Consider the following 16,105-nt stretch of genomic DNA (forward strand, 5'->3'; position numbering starts at 1 on the left):
AATTCTCTGGAGTGTATCATCTGCTGTGGTGGCATTTGTCGTAGCTTTCAAAATGAGAGCAGAGTTTTCAGAACAGGCTGTTGGATGTGGATTGGCCTGAAGCTTCCTCAGCGAGATGGGAAGCTCTTGGTAAAAAGATATAATTGTTCGGCTTGTGATCACACAGCATAAACCAGGCAGGGAGCGGCCTTGAACAGACCCGGGGAATTGTAATCACATTGAGTATTGCAGACAGATGTGCTCCACTGAGCGCACTCTCTTCTCTTGCTTGTCTCGTGCACCTATCTTCCAATCTCTGCATTCTTTTGGAAGCATATCTTTGGGAGATAGTGCTGCTATTTTTGAGAATGGTGCACACTTTCTAAACCAGCATTTCTGGTAGCTATTAATTTTCTGTTCCATGTCACTTGTAATCATCATAAGGTTTATTATAATTGTACCCAAGAATAATTTGATCCAACCAAGTTTCTTTCACTTCTCCGTGGTTTGCTCATTCTTCCATATAAGCCTCCGGGATCGAATTTCCTCTGCGCCCCTTTGTCCAGGAAACTGCTGATCCTCAAAATCTCTCAGCTTACCTTTGTACAAATCTCAATAATTAAAGGCAGTGTGATGATACTGTGGCTTTAAGAGGTTATTTTGTCCTGTTTATTTTTTTCTCAGAGAGATTTTGAGGCAGAGGTACTGAGCAGTCTACCAGAACCACTCTAGTAAAGATAGAGAGGCCTTGGGATTTAAAAAAAAAAGGAAGGTTGGAACAGTAGAAGCAGCCTGAGTTGGTGGGGTTGAATTCTTACAGGACCAGGACTTTCAGATATTTCAGCAGCAATTGTTGCTGGGGTCTCAGCAGGAATGAAAGGCAGTGAATCTCTCCTGGCTGCTACACTCTGAGAGTCTTCTCTCGATCTTTTCCCTCCTGGGCTACTGGAGTTGCATGTGAGACAGTTCTGTTTTGTGAATTTGTCCTTTGCCGAGGGAATGTTTATGGGATGTTATTATATTGGTACAGTTGCTGTTAAGTTTTCTAATAGAGTTAAGCTATTCCAAGCTCCTCTCTCTCTCTCTCGTTGTATTTCAATGTTAGTGTTTGAATAAATTGTGTTTTGCCTAACATTGGGTAGTTTGACCAATTGAATTGCATCTGGAACACAGCACTTCACATTTACCTTTAAAATAAGAAAGAGGTAGGGTAGAGTAGGGTAGACCAATTCAATATATTTTCTGGTCTGGCTTATAACATCGTTAAAGAATGCAGCCTAGATGTTTTCATGTGATTGAATTCGTACAAATGAGGAGCCACAGTAGGCCATTCTGTCCTTTAAGCCTCCTCTGCTGTTCAGTATGATCATGGCTGATTCTCTATTTCAAAATCAAATTCCTGTTTTCTCTCTCACCCTTTTTGATGTCTTGTAAACCTTAAAAACTTCTCGATGTCCTTCTTGAGTACTTTCAGTGACCTGGCCTCCTCAGCCTCCGGTAGTAGAGAATTCCAACCAACTGAGTGAAGACATGTTTCCTCATCTTGGAATATAAAGTTTAACTCATGCGTAAAATTTTATGCGCTTTATTTTGCGCTCATATTCATTCTTGGGTGGATATTTTTATTTGTTCACGGACGCGGGTGTTGCTGGCTAGCCCAGCATCTCTGATTGGGTTGACTGTGATGGTGAGCTGTTGCCTTGCGTCGTTGCAGTAGTATCGAATCGCCCATAATGCTGTTTGAGAGGTACTTCCAGGATTTTGATTTTGCAGCAATATACTGTAAAAACCGAACGAACTGCAGATGCTGGAAATCGGAAGCAAAAACAAATTATTGGAAAAGCTCAGCAGGTCTGTGGAGAGAAATCAAAGTTAATGTCGCTGGCTGAGTGACCCTTAGAACAAAATATGGGTGTGGGCCTTTATGTTGAACCTGCAGGAGGTGGTGCTACCCTTGGCTGTCTAGATTGTACTGTTTGTGGGTTTGGGAGGTACTGTTGACAGAACAGTGCTCTTGTTGATGGTACACACTGCTGCCCCTGTCAGTGGTGCAGGATGTACAGTAAATAGTGATTGAGGTGCCAACCAAACAGGATGCTTTGCCCTCGAAGGTATTGAGCTTCTTGAGAGTTGTTGGAGGTGCACCCATCCAGGAATGAGGAGTATTCTATTACATGTCTTAGTTGGACAGGTTTTACGATGTCAGGGTGGCCATCGTGACCGGCAACAGCATTTCTATGGTCGGTGCAATTCCGTTTCTGCTCAATGGAAACGTCAGGGTATTGCAATTCAGCTAGGTCATTCAACGTCGAATGTCAAGAATGTTTGATCTCCTGATGTTGGAGAAGAGTATTGCAAATCAATTGAATGATATGACTTTTAATTGCCAATTGTCAGCCCAGGCCCAAATCTTTCTGGCTTTGTCATTGGTTTGCGCAAAAATGTCTGCTCACGCTGTTGTCTTGACTCTGAAATTCATCATGAATTGTTTGCAAGATCCTTCCCTTCTGTAGTTCAGCAGCATCTGTTTTGAGTAAACATCGGGCATGTGGTGGAGTGCATGAGATGTCAGACTTTTATTGATGTCCTGCATATTTGATTAGTGTAACTAGCTTTCACTTTTGGCTCAATGTTTTGAGCCCTCTGTTGCAAACTCTGCTCCTTTCTAAGTGCATCTTTGCCGACATTAAAGGTGCACATTACAGATAAGACCTTATGATTTATCTGTTCCTGATGTTATGAAAACAATTTGTCTGTGTAAATAGTTGTAGTTGTTAGTTTGGAGAGATTATGCCTCCTGATTAGTGTTCTTGAATCCCTTGAAGTGTTGGGTTTGTTAACTGTTACCTTTCTACACTCTGGCTAATAATTCCCTCTGCTGAAGTTTCTTGCCGGTCATTAAGACCATGTCTCCGTGGCCAATGGTCTATATCTTTCCTGTCACTTGTTTCTTTGCACAAGGGTTTACAAAGTGTTGCTCAGTGTTTACAACGCAGAAACTGGTCATTCTGGTCAGCAGTTCCACCATCTCCCACCACCCCTCTCAATCAAGATCGTCTCCTGTACGTTCCTCCTCTGCTCACGGATAACCTGGAGTCATTAGAACTAAAAGGCAAGATATGCTTCTGTATTGAGTCAAAGCTATTTTGTTTATGCAAGAAAGCCTTTTATTCCAGAGTGCAAGTACTGGAGGAGTACTTGCATCCCCTCCACTGCTGGTTCTCATGAAGGGAAATTAGAGATGGCCCAGTCTAAACTCTGCAGAATGCCCAACATCAAGCTCTGCTTCCTTCTGCTAAAACGTTGAATGATTTCTGAGGTTGCATTGTCACATTGGCCGAGTTATTGACGCCAGTTTCTTGGCAACGTGTTTGGCAGTGGAGAGGCGTCAAGGCTCATCCCGATTCCTCGGGCACAATCCTCCATTCTCTCGGTCGCTGTGGCTGTCAGGAATGACCATTCCTGCCTGTGCTTAGTCATTGCAACTCAACTGATGTTGTCCTGTGCAGTCATCCAATTCCACCGAGACTAGGGATTGAACCTGTGACTTCCTAGGTTTTTACACCATTGTTATTCCTTGGAAATGTTCACTGAGTAACTGCAGAAGCTGTCAGCTGAATTTACTCTGCAGGTACAGTAAGTCTCATGTCTAGCCACATGGTGGTGCTAAGCTCCAGTGTTTGCTTCTTAACATGCATATTACCCATCAAATGTTATCTTCCCTTTTCATATCAGCGATTAGAAGTCAGTGAATTTGTGAACTTGGTTAGCAGATGATGTGTGTCTATCTTCAGAGGATATGTAGCAAATAAGTTAATTTCAGTTATATAAGCTTGTGACTGACTGCTTATCTTTTGAGCTGGTGTTCAGCTCTGTCCTGTTATCTATGTGTATGTTAGATGCAAATGCCTTCTGCAGTCTTATAGATAAAACCTGCTTTTGGACAATTTTCCAAAGCACATCAACAACCAAGCGACAACAAAATAATCCCCCCCCCCACCTCCCCATTTCATTTAAAAAAGAATCACAAAATAAAAACATTCATTAGCAAAGTGTCTTAGTTTGCTAGAATGGGGTAATGGGTGGAGAGGTAGGATTCGTGTATTTGACTTCTCTCTCCAGGCTGATAACCTGGTGAGTCTGCAATCTTGAGCAAGTTAATTGAGTTGGGGGCGGGAGGAAAGTGGAACGTGCTCAATATGGTAAATTGTGGGTGGTTCGCTGCAACTCTTGAATGTGAAATGATATTAACAGAGTCCTGAGAGTGTGTTTTGTGCCCACCTGGGTGGGTCATGCTGAAAAGGCCAACTTAGTGCAAGTGGAAAAATTAGACTGAATTGCTCACCAGAGAGAAGGCAGAGACCTGATGGGCAGAATGGCCCGATTCTGCTGTTTCGATTCTTGACTGGTTCACAAAACAAAGGAGAACAAAAGGGAATGTCACCCGAGAGCCTTAATGTCAGGCGTACTGCCATTTCTATAGCCACAAATTAGAAATTTCACTCTCATGAACCCTTTGATTTTGTACAATGTGAAAATGCCTTAGGAGGACTTGAAAAGAGACCGAGGCTTAAACTTGAACAAGTGAATCAATGTTTCTCTTGCTATATCTAGCTTTTTCTTCCCTTCCCTTTTTCCTCCCTTCTTGCCCCCTTCTGGGGGCAGCACGGTGGCTCAGTGGTTAGCACTGCTGCCTCACAGCACCAGGGACCTGGGTTTGATTCCAGCCTCGGGCAACTGTCTCTGTGGAGTTTGCACATTCCAAAGATGTGCAGGTTAGGGTGGATTGGCTGTGCTAAATTGCCCATAGCATCCAGGGATGTGTAGGTTCGGTGCATTAGTGGGGAGTAAATGTAGAGTAATAGGGGAATGGGTCTGGGGTGGGATACTCTTTTGGAGGGTCAGTGTGGACTTGTTGGGGTAAATGGCCTGTTTCCACGCTGTAGGGATTCTGATTCTCTCCAGTATAGCAGGCTCTTCCTTTGCTCTCCACTGCCACTGACCTCACTCCCACCCCCCAACCTACCAAAGATTGCTCTATATTTGCTGTTTCTCAGGTCATTATATCTCAGCCATGTACCTAGCTTGCAAACAGCTAACCATTTCTTGCTGTAAGAGCAGCACTGATAATCTTGTCACCACGACTGAGAAGGGATATCGCTTGATTGGTAAAGTGACTCTACAGCTCCGCAGTGACAAGTTACTGCTGTTTAGTCTTTGTTATGAAAGGCCTTTACAAAACTGAGCAACTGATTTCCATTTGCATTAGTGCGAGAACGTCTGGAAATCACTGTCACCGGTGAGAGGTTCTTCTTTTTCTTTTGCTCATCAAATATAAAACAAATCTCCAATCCTCGTGTGCCTCTAGTGCTCTGGAAAATGAAGAGGAGCTTGCCAGCTGATAAATAATTCATGCGAGCAAATTATTTTTAAAGTCGTGTGAACCATCACTCCAGCATGCAGGGGAGAATAGGATTCAGCATACCATGGTACAGCTTGTTTCTGCAGAGCGCATCAATAAATGCCATTGCAATTGAGTGAGGTGGGGTGTTTTAACAACAACTTAAAAGCGTATTTACGTAGCGGCTTCAGTACGATGAAACGTCCCAAGGCGCTTCACAGGAACGTTGCGAAAGAAAATGTGGCATGTTCACATTTTCAGCTGGCATCCTAAGCATTGGAAACACTGCTTTAAAGTCAGCTGCTAAAATGCAAGATTTCAAATAGGGCCTTGAACCCCTCTACCCCCCAAAATCTGCGTGATCCTTTGTAGCATTTTCCAATTTAATGTTGTCGCCGTTTTTTTGTATTAACCACAGCTGATGCTGTACTGCATGTCCTTGATGTGGGAGTGTATGGTACAGAGTATCAATACCTTGTGATGTCAACAAAAGACTCTTAGTTAGGATTATTCTATGATGGCATGAGACTTATTGTGTTCCATATTGTGACACAATATTTTGACCTTGGCTCGCAAGAAACGATTAAGAAAACATAGCAGAAAACAAAAAGCAGCTTCTCTTTCAGAAAATATATCAATAGGATAGCAATGATCTTGACTTGTATACAGTAGCTTGCTTTCATTTTGTGAGCGGTTTGACCGCAATATGCATTTGCACAAGGTGGTTCTCAATATTCCTTTTCTTTTTGGTAGAGGTCCAGGCCGCACGTAAAGCAGAGAGGGAGAAGGCTAAGGCCGCTGAAACATTCAGGGAGCTGGATGACAACGAGGATGGCTTGTGAGTGTGTCAGCTTTGTGTTCTGACTGACCTTTCTTTCTTTTCCCCCCCCCCATGTAAAAGTACATTAGTACTAGATCTGCTTCCTTGCTTTCCCGAGATTTGGATACGTTGTTCCAAGTGGCAGCGTTGTTTATTCCTGCTTAGTATTCGCAAAACCCCCTGCATAATCTGTTCCAGCATGCTCGCCAGTCAAAACTATCTGGGACTATGCCAGTCTTGCTTCAGCTCTTTTAGAATTGCTCAGTTTTGTAAGCATGGTTTTAAAATATGGCCTATTGGTAACACAGTTTTTGTTTTCCCTCCCCACTTATTTTTGGATAAATTACAAATGATTCGACTTGCTTGTGTTGATAGAATTCCAATGGCGTGGAAGCAGGCCATTCGGCCCTCACACCACCTCTCCGAATAGCATCCCATCCAGACCCACCCTCTCCCTGTAACCCTGCATTTCCCACGGCTAATCCACCTAATCAAAAAAAAACAAAGCACAAAGGAAATTTACAGCCCAGGAAGAGGCCCTTCGACCCTCCAAGCCTGAGCAGACGTTTTAATCAACACATCTAGATGCTATGGGGTAAGTTAGAATGGCCAATCCGCCTAACCCACGCATCCTTAGAATGCGGGAGGAAACCGGAGCAGTCGGGCAAAACCCACAGACACATTGGGAGAATAGACAGTCACCCGAAGGTGGAATTGAACCCGGGTCCCTGGTGCTGTGAGGCAACAGTGCTAACCACTGTGCCACCGCGCCGCCCCTACTGTTGCATTGCTGTATCTGTGGTGTTTTCTTTTGGTTATTTGTTCATGGCATGTGGGTATTGCTACCATGGCTAACATTTATTTGCCTTTGTGTGCCACCACCTTGAGCCTAGGTGGCAAAGGTGCTTCCGCCTTGATGTGGGGGAGTTCTGGAAATTTGACCCAGGTCCAGAAGTGGAACAGCAACAATTTCTTTCAAGTTAGAACAGCGTGAGGGGAATTCACAGATGGTGGTGTTCCAATGGGTTTGCAGTCTTTGTCCACTAAGGTAGTAGAGATTGTGGATTTGGGAGCTGGTGTTCCTGATGTGAAATGTTCCGGAGCTAAAAAGCCCAATAGTGTATTTCAGTAAACTGTTAGTACATAGAGTCATAGAGGTGTACAGCACGGAAATGGACTCTTTGGTCCAACTCATCCATACCATCCTGATTATCCTAAACTGCTCTAGTTCCATTTGTCAGCATTTGGTCCATATCCTTCTGAACCCTTCCTATTCATATACCCATTAGATGCCTTTTAAATGCTGTAATTGTACCTGCCTCCACTACTTCCTCTGGCAGCTCATTCCATACCTGCACCATCCTCTGCATGGAAAACGTTGCACCCTGGGTCCCTTTTAAATCTTTCCCCTCTCACCTTAAACCTATGCCCTCTAGTTGTGGACATCCCTAGCCTGGGGAAAAGACCTTGAATATTGACCCTATCCATGCCCCTCATTATTTTGTAAACCTTTAAGGTCACTTCTCAGGCTCCAACCCTCCAAGGAAAGTAGCTCCAGCCTTTCAGCCGCTCCCTTATAGCTCACACCCTCCAACCCCGACAACATCCTTATACATTTATTTTAGAACCCTTTCAAGTTTCAGAGGATGCTTTCTCCTGTGATGAGCAAGTTAAATTGAGTGTACAATGGAGGAAATGTCCACAGTTTGCTGTGTCCCCTATTAGAGTGATTACCTCTGGATAAAGAAATTGGAATAACATTGATGAAAGACCAGAAGAAAAATACATGACTCTTTATTTCTTGCTATTGGGAGTATTGTTCCTTTTTAAATAGTTAAGTTACTTACCAAGATTAAAGACCATCTCCTGATTAGACAAAATTAATTTTGGAGTGCAATTTTTCATTCCTTTTGCCTCTGTTTCAACTGAACTCCTGTTAGGTTCAGGAGTTACGTACTGTGGTCTTTGAATAAAACACACCAATGGAATCTTTGAACGCTGATTTCCTTTCATAAAGAAAAAGAGTAAGTTAATGGAATTTCTCTCTTCCTGTTTCAGCGTTTCAGTAAATGAAATTCAGACTCATGCAGAGTTGGACAGCGATGGAGATGGTGTGGTGTCTGAGCCAGAAGCTGAGGTACAGCAGAAATTGTATTTTGTGAGGTTACTGTATCATACTAATGCTTGTTCCTTGGTTGGGGTCGAGAGAGAGAGAGGTTGAAGAGGATGGATCTGGAGCACATTAGAAGTCCATTATAATGCAGATGTTGGGGTCCAAACAGTGAAGCTGTGTTATTGCTGGAGATCATTGATGTGAAAGATCTCACTTTTAATGAGACTCTCTGCACCATAAGTATATTTGTGGAGCAGTACATCTCGGTTATAACAGACTTCCCTGTGTACGTGCTTCTTGAGTGCTCCTGTTAGTGGTATCCACTGTTTCCGAATATCCCTTCCATTTGGGGATTTTTTAAAAATTCATTTGTGGGGACTTGAGTGTCATTGGCTGGCCAACATTGATAGCCCATCCCTATTTGCTGTTGAGAAGGTGGGGGGGGGGGGGGAGTTGCCTTCTTGAATCGCTGCAGTCCACTTGCTGTGCATTGACCCACAATGCTGGTAGGGAGGGAATTCCAGGATTTTGACCCAAAGACTGTGAAGGAACGGCGGTATGTTTCCATGTCAGGGTGGCGAGTGGCCTGGAGGGGGTGATGTTCTCAAGTACCTGCTGCCCTTGTCCTTCTGGATGCAAGTGGTTGTGGGTTTGGAAGGTGCTGTCTCAGGATCATCTTATTCCTTTTTTCCTCACTACTGCGCAGGAATTGTTAACCAGCGTTGGAAGATTGGCAAAAGTAACAATTCAATAAGAAAAATAAGTCGTACTTTTGTTTGAGGAAATTGATGGTTCCAAGTGCCTCCTGACACTAGAATTGCTGGGGTGTTTTGGATGGCATTTGATTTTTTTTTTTGACCCCCGCCTTACCCCTACATTCTTCCAAACCTGCCCTTTTATTTTTCCAGGACTTCCCGTTCTGCTTTACGTTCTTCCTTGTGTTATGCACTCGTTTGTTGCCTTCCACCTTCCCCCTCCTCACGCACTGTGTCAGCTGATGTCGGCTCCATGCCCAGCCTGGTCTCCAGCAGCCTAACAAGAGTGAGATCTGCTGCAGTTGAAACTTTATTGCTGGAACAGCACAGCAAGTCAGGCAGCATCCAGGGAACAGGAGATTCGACGTTTCGGGCACAGGCCCTTCTTCAGGAATGTATGGCAAAAGGCCCTTCTACATTCCTGAAGAAGGGCCTGTGCCCGAAACGTCGAATCTCCTGTTCCCTGGATGCTGCCTGACCTGCTGTGCTGTTCCAGCAATAAAGTTTCAACTTTGATCTCCAGCATCTGCAGACCTCACTTTCTCCTCTGAGATCTGCTGCAGGACTGGCTGGTAGCAAGTGGCTTCCTGGAGTTTGGCAGACGGATTGGTCTGCGAACTGAATTTCATTTCTTTCTGCATCTCAAGCCGTGTCTGCTGGAGTGGCTGTATACGTTTTTAATGCCGTGCACTGAAACCGGGAATTGGAGAAATGTGGCAGACTGTGGGGGGGGGTGGCTTTCACTCTCACTGATATCTCTGGAGAATGGGAGGGATCCGAGATGATTAAATCGCACCCATAATGTGGCCAGGCTTCGTTCCGGGAAAAATTAAACCAGTAAAGAAGGTGTTGACAGAGATGAAATGTTCAACATCTTGCTACCTATTGGCTGAAAAAAAACAATGCGTCTTTTCTCTCCTCCAGAGTTTGCTGGGAGGTCTCAATCAAGTTGATCTTAGTGGCTTCCAAGAGTCAATCTGGGCAGGTATTCGAGACAAGTACAAGTCTGAGGTTGGTATAATTCATGCTCCACTTAGACCTATCTAGTGTGTAGAATTAGCTGAGCATGTGTTAAGCTTTCTTGGTTGGATTTGGCTCACTGGAAGTTGCTTGGCCTGCTGAACTACTCTGCCATTCAGCTGATCATGGCTAATCAGTCCGCTGGTCCCACTTTGGACCCATACCCTTTGATCCCTGTAGCCCTAAGAACTGTGTAGAGATGTACAGCACGGAAACAGACTCTTTGGTCCAACTCATCCGTGCCAACCACTTATCATAAATTAATTTAGTTCCATTTGCCAGCATTTGGCCCGTATCCCTGTAAACCCTTCCTATTCATATATCAGTCTCCTTTTCTGGGCTCTTACTCGACAGGCTGACTACTAGGAATCTAGCTGGTCAGAGTTGGGAAGCAGTTTGGATGTGCAGTGCTTTGTAGCCAAGCCAAATTTTGTTCCCTTTTGGATCTAAGACACGTTGGAGTTACTGGGAGTAGCAATTTTCATTTTCCTTGTAAAGGTACTGAGACCAGTCACGCTGCTAAGGCTGAGATCAGTAAACCCAGAGTGTCGATTTCAGCATGTCCTGACTCATGCAGCTTTATCTCAGACTGGCAGGTGTCCTTGCCTGCTGTGCTGTCAGAGGAATTGATGCTCAAGCTATGAACGCTACGTCTGTTTTAAACGTTTCGCCAGGATTGTGCTGAATCCGAGCCCTGTTCGTAAAGACCATCTCCTCCTTTTTTGCTCTGCCAGGCGGTAATTGAAAGCCCACCACCTGCGGAGGTTCCTGTGGAGGAGGGGGCAGACAGCCAACCGAAATCTCCCCGGGAAGAATGGAGGAAGGATGACCACGAGGAGGAGGAGGATGGTGGCGGCGAGGACCGAGATGATGACGATGATGACGAGGACGATGACGAGGAAGATGATGATGGAGGCGAAGAAGATTATAAGGTAATGAAAGAAAAGCGAGGTGGTTGGGTTGCACAGCGGGATTTAAACGCATTCGACGTGTTGAATGCATCCCACAGTATGCAAGGCCAGAAACAGCAAAGGATAGCTGTTCTTTGTGTGAGATAATGGTCCAGCTACAGCTAGTTTGCCACACACGACCAGCGTTTAAGGGCTGCACACTCACTCTTTCAATCAGCAAGCATTGACTGTAACCATGGCAGCTGCCTTGCAATGACTGCCTTGAAGCATTCTGACTTCTCGACAGTGGGAAATGAAACACCTCTTTGGCACTACACCCAGCAGACCCAGGAAAAGCAAATTGTATTTTCTCCCTCACTCCTGTCAGCTAAATGGCAGCCCCTACAAACACAGAGTGATTCAGCACAGGAAGAAGGTTACACCGCCTATCATGCTTGTACAAGATCTTTGAAAGAGACATCCCACCACTTCTGCCTGTCCATTCCCCCCCCCCCCCCCCATAATCTGAAAATTACCTTCCTTTCAAGTGTTAAAACAATTTCCTTTTGCAAGTTGCTGCTGAATTAGCTTCCTGTCAGGCAGAGCATTCAGACACGCTGCTGTATACAAAAACAAACCATCATGTCTCTAGTTCTTTGACCAGGCACCTTAACTGTATTCTCTGATCACTAATGCTTCCACCACACCAGATTTACGAGTTCAAAATTGTTCACGATTTTGAGCTCCTCTACTGAGTATCTTCATTATCCTCTCCACTGCAAGGCGGCTACTCCCACTTTCTTTGTTCCTTATCCTGGTAAAATTAATGCGACGAGGTACCATATAAAGCAGTGTTTGGTCAGCTGTACACAGTTAAAGGGGTATATTTCAGGGAGTATCTTGAAGGAGGAAAGCTGTGCGAAGAGTTCTGGCGAGGGAGTTACAGACTTCGGTTGCCAAGCCACTGGCCACCAATGGTGGAGTGGTTAAATCTGGGAATGCTCAGGGTTCCAGAATCTGATAGTTTATGAGGACCGTGGGGCCAAATTGCAGGGATTGGGAGGCGGCAGACATCCTTCGTGCACCTGGGAAGTGAGCAAGTTTAATATTAGACAGGAGACTTTCAAAAGTCCATATAGAAACATAGAAAATACAAGCAGGATTAGGCCATTCTGCCTGTTGAGCTGCTCTGCTGTACAAAATGGTCAGCTAATCAGTCCCCTGTACCCACTTTTGCTCCATACCCTTTGATCCTTTAGCCCAAAGAACTATATAGCTGGTCGTACACATGTACACTTCAATCCAACTTGTCCATGCCAAACAGATGTTCCAAATTCATGTAGTCCCACTTGCCAGCACTTGGCCCATATCCCTCAACCTTTTCAATTCATGTATCAATCTCCTTCTTGAAAATACTCATTGTTCTGTCCTCACCCACTTCAAGGCAGAGAATTCAACATGCTCACTGCTCTCTGGGTAAAGAAATTTCCCCTCATCTCAGTCCAGAATATCAATCCCAATATTCATAAAGTATGCCCCCTGGTTCTGGACTCTCCTGTCACTGGGAGCACCCTTCCTGCATTTATCCTGTCTAATCCTGTTAGAATTTTCTAGATTTCTGTGCGATCCCTTCTCTTTCTTCTTAACTCCAGTGAGTGTAGTCCCAACTAATCTGGTCTCTCCTCATACTTCATATGTGGACTGCAATGCCTTCATTAACGCTCTGTTAATTAGTCAACGGATTAAATTAAATAGATGAACGTGACTTGTTTTCAATAAATCAGTGCTAGCTTTCAATTCCTGGCCTGTGACTTTTAAAATTACGATTTGGGTCTTCCTGTGAAGTGGTAGTGACCCTACCTCTGAATTTGGGGCCCGGGTTCACATCCCAACTCCTTCCAGAGGTGTGTCATAATGTTTCTGAATCGGTTGGTTAAAAATAAGTTCAAATTCTGGTGCATTTTGTCCCATATCATTGTCTGTGCTCATCCCCTTCCACTGACATTAGGCTGATTATTCAATAATTGAGCGTGTATTCTCTCCTGTTTAAACAGTGCTGTAACAATTGCATTCCTCGGGCAATCTGGTGCTGCTCGGAGGTCTACATGGGTTGGCCATTATGGCCAATTTAATGTAGCCAGAGCCTCTACAGTTTCTATTTCATTCATTCACAGAGAGTGCTGTGCATCCCTAATTGAACTTGAGAGGTTGGTGAGCTGTCATGTGAAACCATTCCCGTCCATCTTCGTGCTGGTAGGGAGGGCGTTCCAGTGCTTTTGGCATGGTATGTGACTGAGAGGGGAACTTTTAGGTGGTGATGTCTCCATGTACCTGTTATCCTTGTCCTTCTAAGTGGTGCGAGGTAGCATGTTTGGAAGCTACTGTTGAAGGAGCCTTGGTGAGTTACTGCTGTGGGACTGCAGAGGAAACGTACTGTTGCCAATTTGTGTCAGTGCTGAGGGCTGTTAGCGCTGAAGGTGATGGATGTGTTGCCAACTAAACGGGTTGCTTTGTCTTGGATGTTGTTGAGCTTGGGAAGTGTTCCATCACACTCCTGACCATCTTTATGGTGACAGGAGGTGAATTATTGTCACAGTAGTCTCTGCCTTTGACCTCCTCTTGTAGCCACAGAAATTGATTGATTGGCTGGATTAGTTCAGTCTCTGATCAATGGTAAACCCCCCCCCCTCAGGATGTTGTTAGTGGGGGATTCAGTGACGATTATGCCATGACTGTCATGGGGATGTGGTGAGTCTTGTTGGAGATAGTCATTGCTTGGCACTTGGTGCAAATATAACTCGCTATTTCTGAGCTCATACCTAGATGTTATCCAGCCCTTTCTCTGTATAGATGTGAATTGCTTCAATATCTCAGAGCTTGTGAGTAGTGCTGCATATTGTGCAATGATCAGCAAGTATCCCCAGTTCTGATCTTCTATTGGAGGGAAGCCAGGAGACCCAGGTTCAAGTCCCACCTGCTTCAGAGGTATGTAATAATGTCTCTGAACAGGGGTGTTTAGAAAATGTTTATAATGGCAGGAGGACATTGATAAAGCTGCTGAAGGTTTTTGGGCTTAGGACACTGTCCTGGGTAACAGCAGGGTTGTCCATGTCCCCAAACAGATTGATCCAAAGTACTTACAATTACACATTGTCCTTAGTGACCTCCCTTGCGCGTGCACTTCCTTCAGCTTTGCTCAGGAGCTGGTGTTGTTGTGGTAATGTGACTTGTCTGATAATCCAGAGCTGCTGCTTAATGTTCAAATCCCTCCGTGGCAGTTAGTGCAATTTGAAATCAATTTTTAAAAAAAAAATTGAAATTAAAAGTCTGTTGAGCAATGACTGTCATTAATTGTCATAAAATCCCATCCAATCCTCCTTTAAAAATTTTAGGTCTCTTGTGGTACATTGGTAATGTCCCTAGCTCTGGGCTAGGAGACCGGGGTTAAGTCCCACCTGCTTTAGACTTGAGCAATAAAATCTCTGAGCATCTTGATCGGAAAATATTTAGTATGAGGTTGTGGAAGGTCCCTTGGGATACAGTGGTGGTGCCCCTTCCACTGGCTCAGAAGGTCTGGGTAGAAGTCCCACCTGCTCCAAATGTATGTCATAACATATACAAACAGATTAATTTAATATAACTACCCTGAGGAACTAGGGTCCTTGTAGTGCAGTGTCCCTCCTGTGGGCCAGGAAGCCCAAGTTATGTCCTAAAGGTGTTTAATAACATCACTGAACAGGCTGATTAGAAAATATTTCCTGCATTGGGACTTCTCACTCTTAATTCTTTAGCAATCCTTGTGTTCCATCAGACTATATGACTTCATGTTATTTTGAATGCTGAGTTTTACAAGTACCTCCTCTGTGTTCCTGTTATATGTTCTTTTGAGTACTGCACCAACAGAATCCTCTTCTCTGAACTGAAGGTGGTTACAAAGTACTCATTCATTACCTCAGTCATGTCCTTCGGCAATGACTCTGCAGTGGACTCTTCCTGAGCTGCAGCCCATTGTTGGAGAAGAATATCATTGCGCTTTTGCGATGTTCTTTCCCTTTCTGTCAGCTTCTCGCTCTCACTTGCGCGCTCTCTCTCCCTCTCCAGCATTTTGCAGGGTTGATCAAGGGCAATGCAGAATTCCAGCCTTTCCTTCCTCAGAAGTGCGTTCTATGCTATGGTGTTCCTTTTGGCTCTGAGCCATACTAGTAGAAAGTGAATAAGCAGAATTCTGTACTGCTGTCCTGTCTATCCCTTCTCTTGGTGCCTGGTTGCCCCAAGAGACAAAATTTATAACACTTGACCATTTCAAACAGGGGCACGCCACCATGATACTCCGTGTTGTCTTGTGTCTGGAACGATTCCAGAAGTTGGTCACCCTTCAGGTAATGATGTCAGTTTTTGGCGGGAGAGTACTGGGGCAAAAAATCAGCTGCTGCTTCAATAACCCTCTACTGCCCCAAAGAAGGTTAGAAGTGACTGTTTGCTGATGATTGCTAACTGTTCAATACCATTCACAAATTCTTAAGATATTGAAGTGGTAAGGGGTTAAGAACTGGACAATTTTAAGTCATAGAATCCCTACAGTGTGTTTGGCCCATTTGAGTCTGCACTGACCCTCTGAGAGGCATTCCCACCCAGACATATCCCATCCCTGAACCCCGCATTTACCCTATCTCAGTAACCCTGCACTTTCCATGGCTAGTCCATCTAGCCTTCCACATGTTTGGACTATGGGAGGAAACTGGAGCATCCGGAGGAAACCCACGCAGGCACGAGGAGACCGTGCAAACTCCACACAGTCACCCAAGAGTGGAATTGAACCCGGGTCCCTGGCGCTGTGAGGCAGCAGTGCTAACCACTGAGCCACTGTGCCACCTCATTCAGGTTTACATTGTTTCTGTTTTAAATTCGGCTCTTTTGGGAAACTCAGCACTGACTGACAAAGCTGATCAATCTGAGCATTTACTTACCTACCATTGGATCCGACTGTGTGAGTGATGGAGTGGGTTCTCGCTTAGAAATCTCAATCCCCTGAGCAGCTAATTCATTGTGATATTGTTACAGTTCAATATGAATTGAAAAATCTCTTTTGAATTCACTCCCAGTCAGTAATTTGGTTTTATATAATAA

The 16,105-nt window shown here is 44.5% G+C and overlaps 1 protein-coding gene across 1 annotated transcript in view; it reads left to right on the forward strand.

The window, feature by feature from the left end:
* The window catches only part of prkcsh (protein kinase C substrate 80K-H), a 77,942-nt gene that overhangs the window by 19,284 nt on the left and 42,553 nt on the right, over positions 1-16,105 (forward strand). Inside the window, exons 7-10 of the mRNA XM_043694863.1 lie at positions 6,134-6,218; positions 8,259-8,337; positions 9,993-10,079; positions 10,823-11,020. Of these exons, the coding sequence (XP_043550798.1) occupies positions 6,134-6,218; positions 8,259-8,337; positions 9,993-10,079; positions 10,823-11,020 (449 nt within the window). The remainder of the gene's footprint in view (positions 1-6,133; positions 6,219-8,258; positions 8,338-9,992; positions 10,080-10,822; positions 11,021-16,105) is intronic.

Source organism: Chiloscyllium plagiosum, chromosome 8 (assembly GCF_004010195.1).
Source record: "Chiloscyllium plagiosum isolate BGI_BamShark_2017 chromosome 8, ASM401019v2, whole genome shotgun sequence".
Classification (NCBI taxonomy): domain Eukaryota; kingdom Metazoa; phylum Chordata; class Chondrichthyes; order Orectolobiformes; family Hemiscylliidae; genus Chiloscyllium; species Chiloscyllium plagiosum.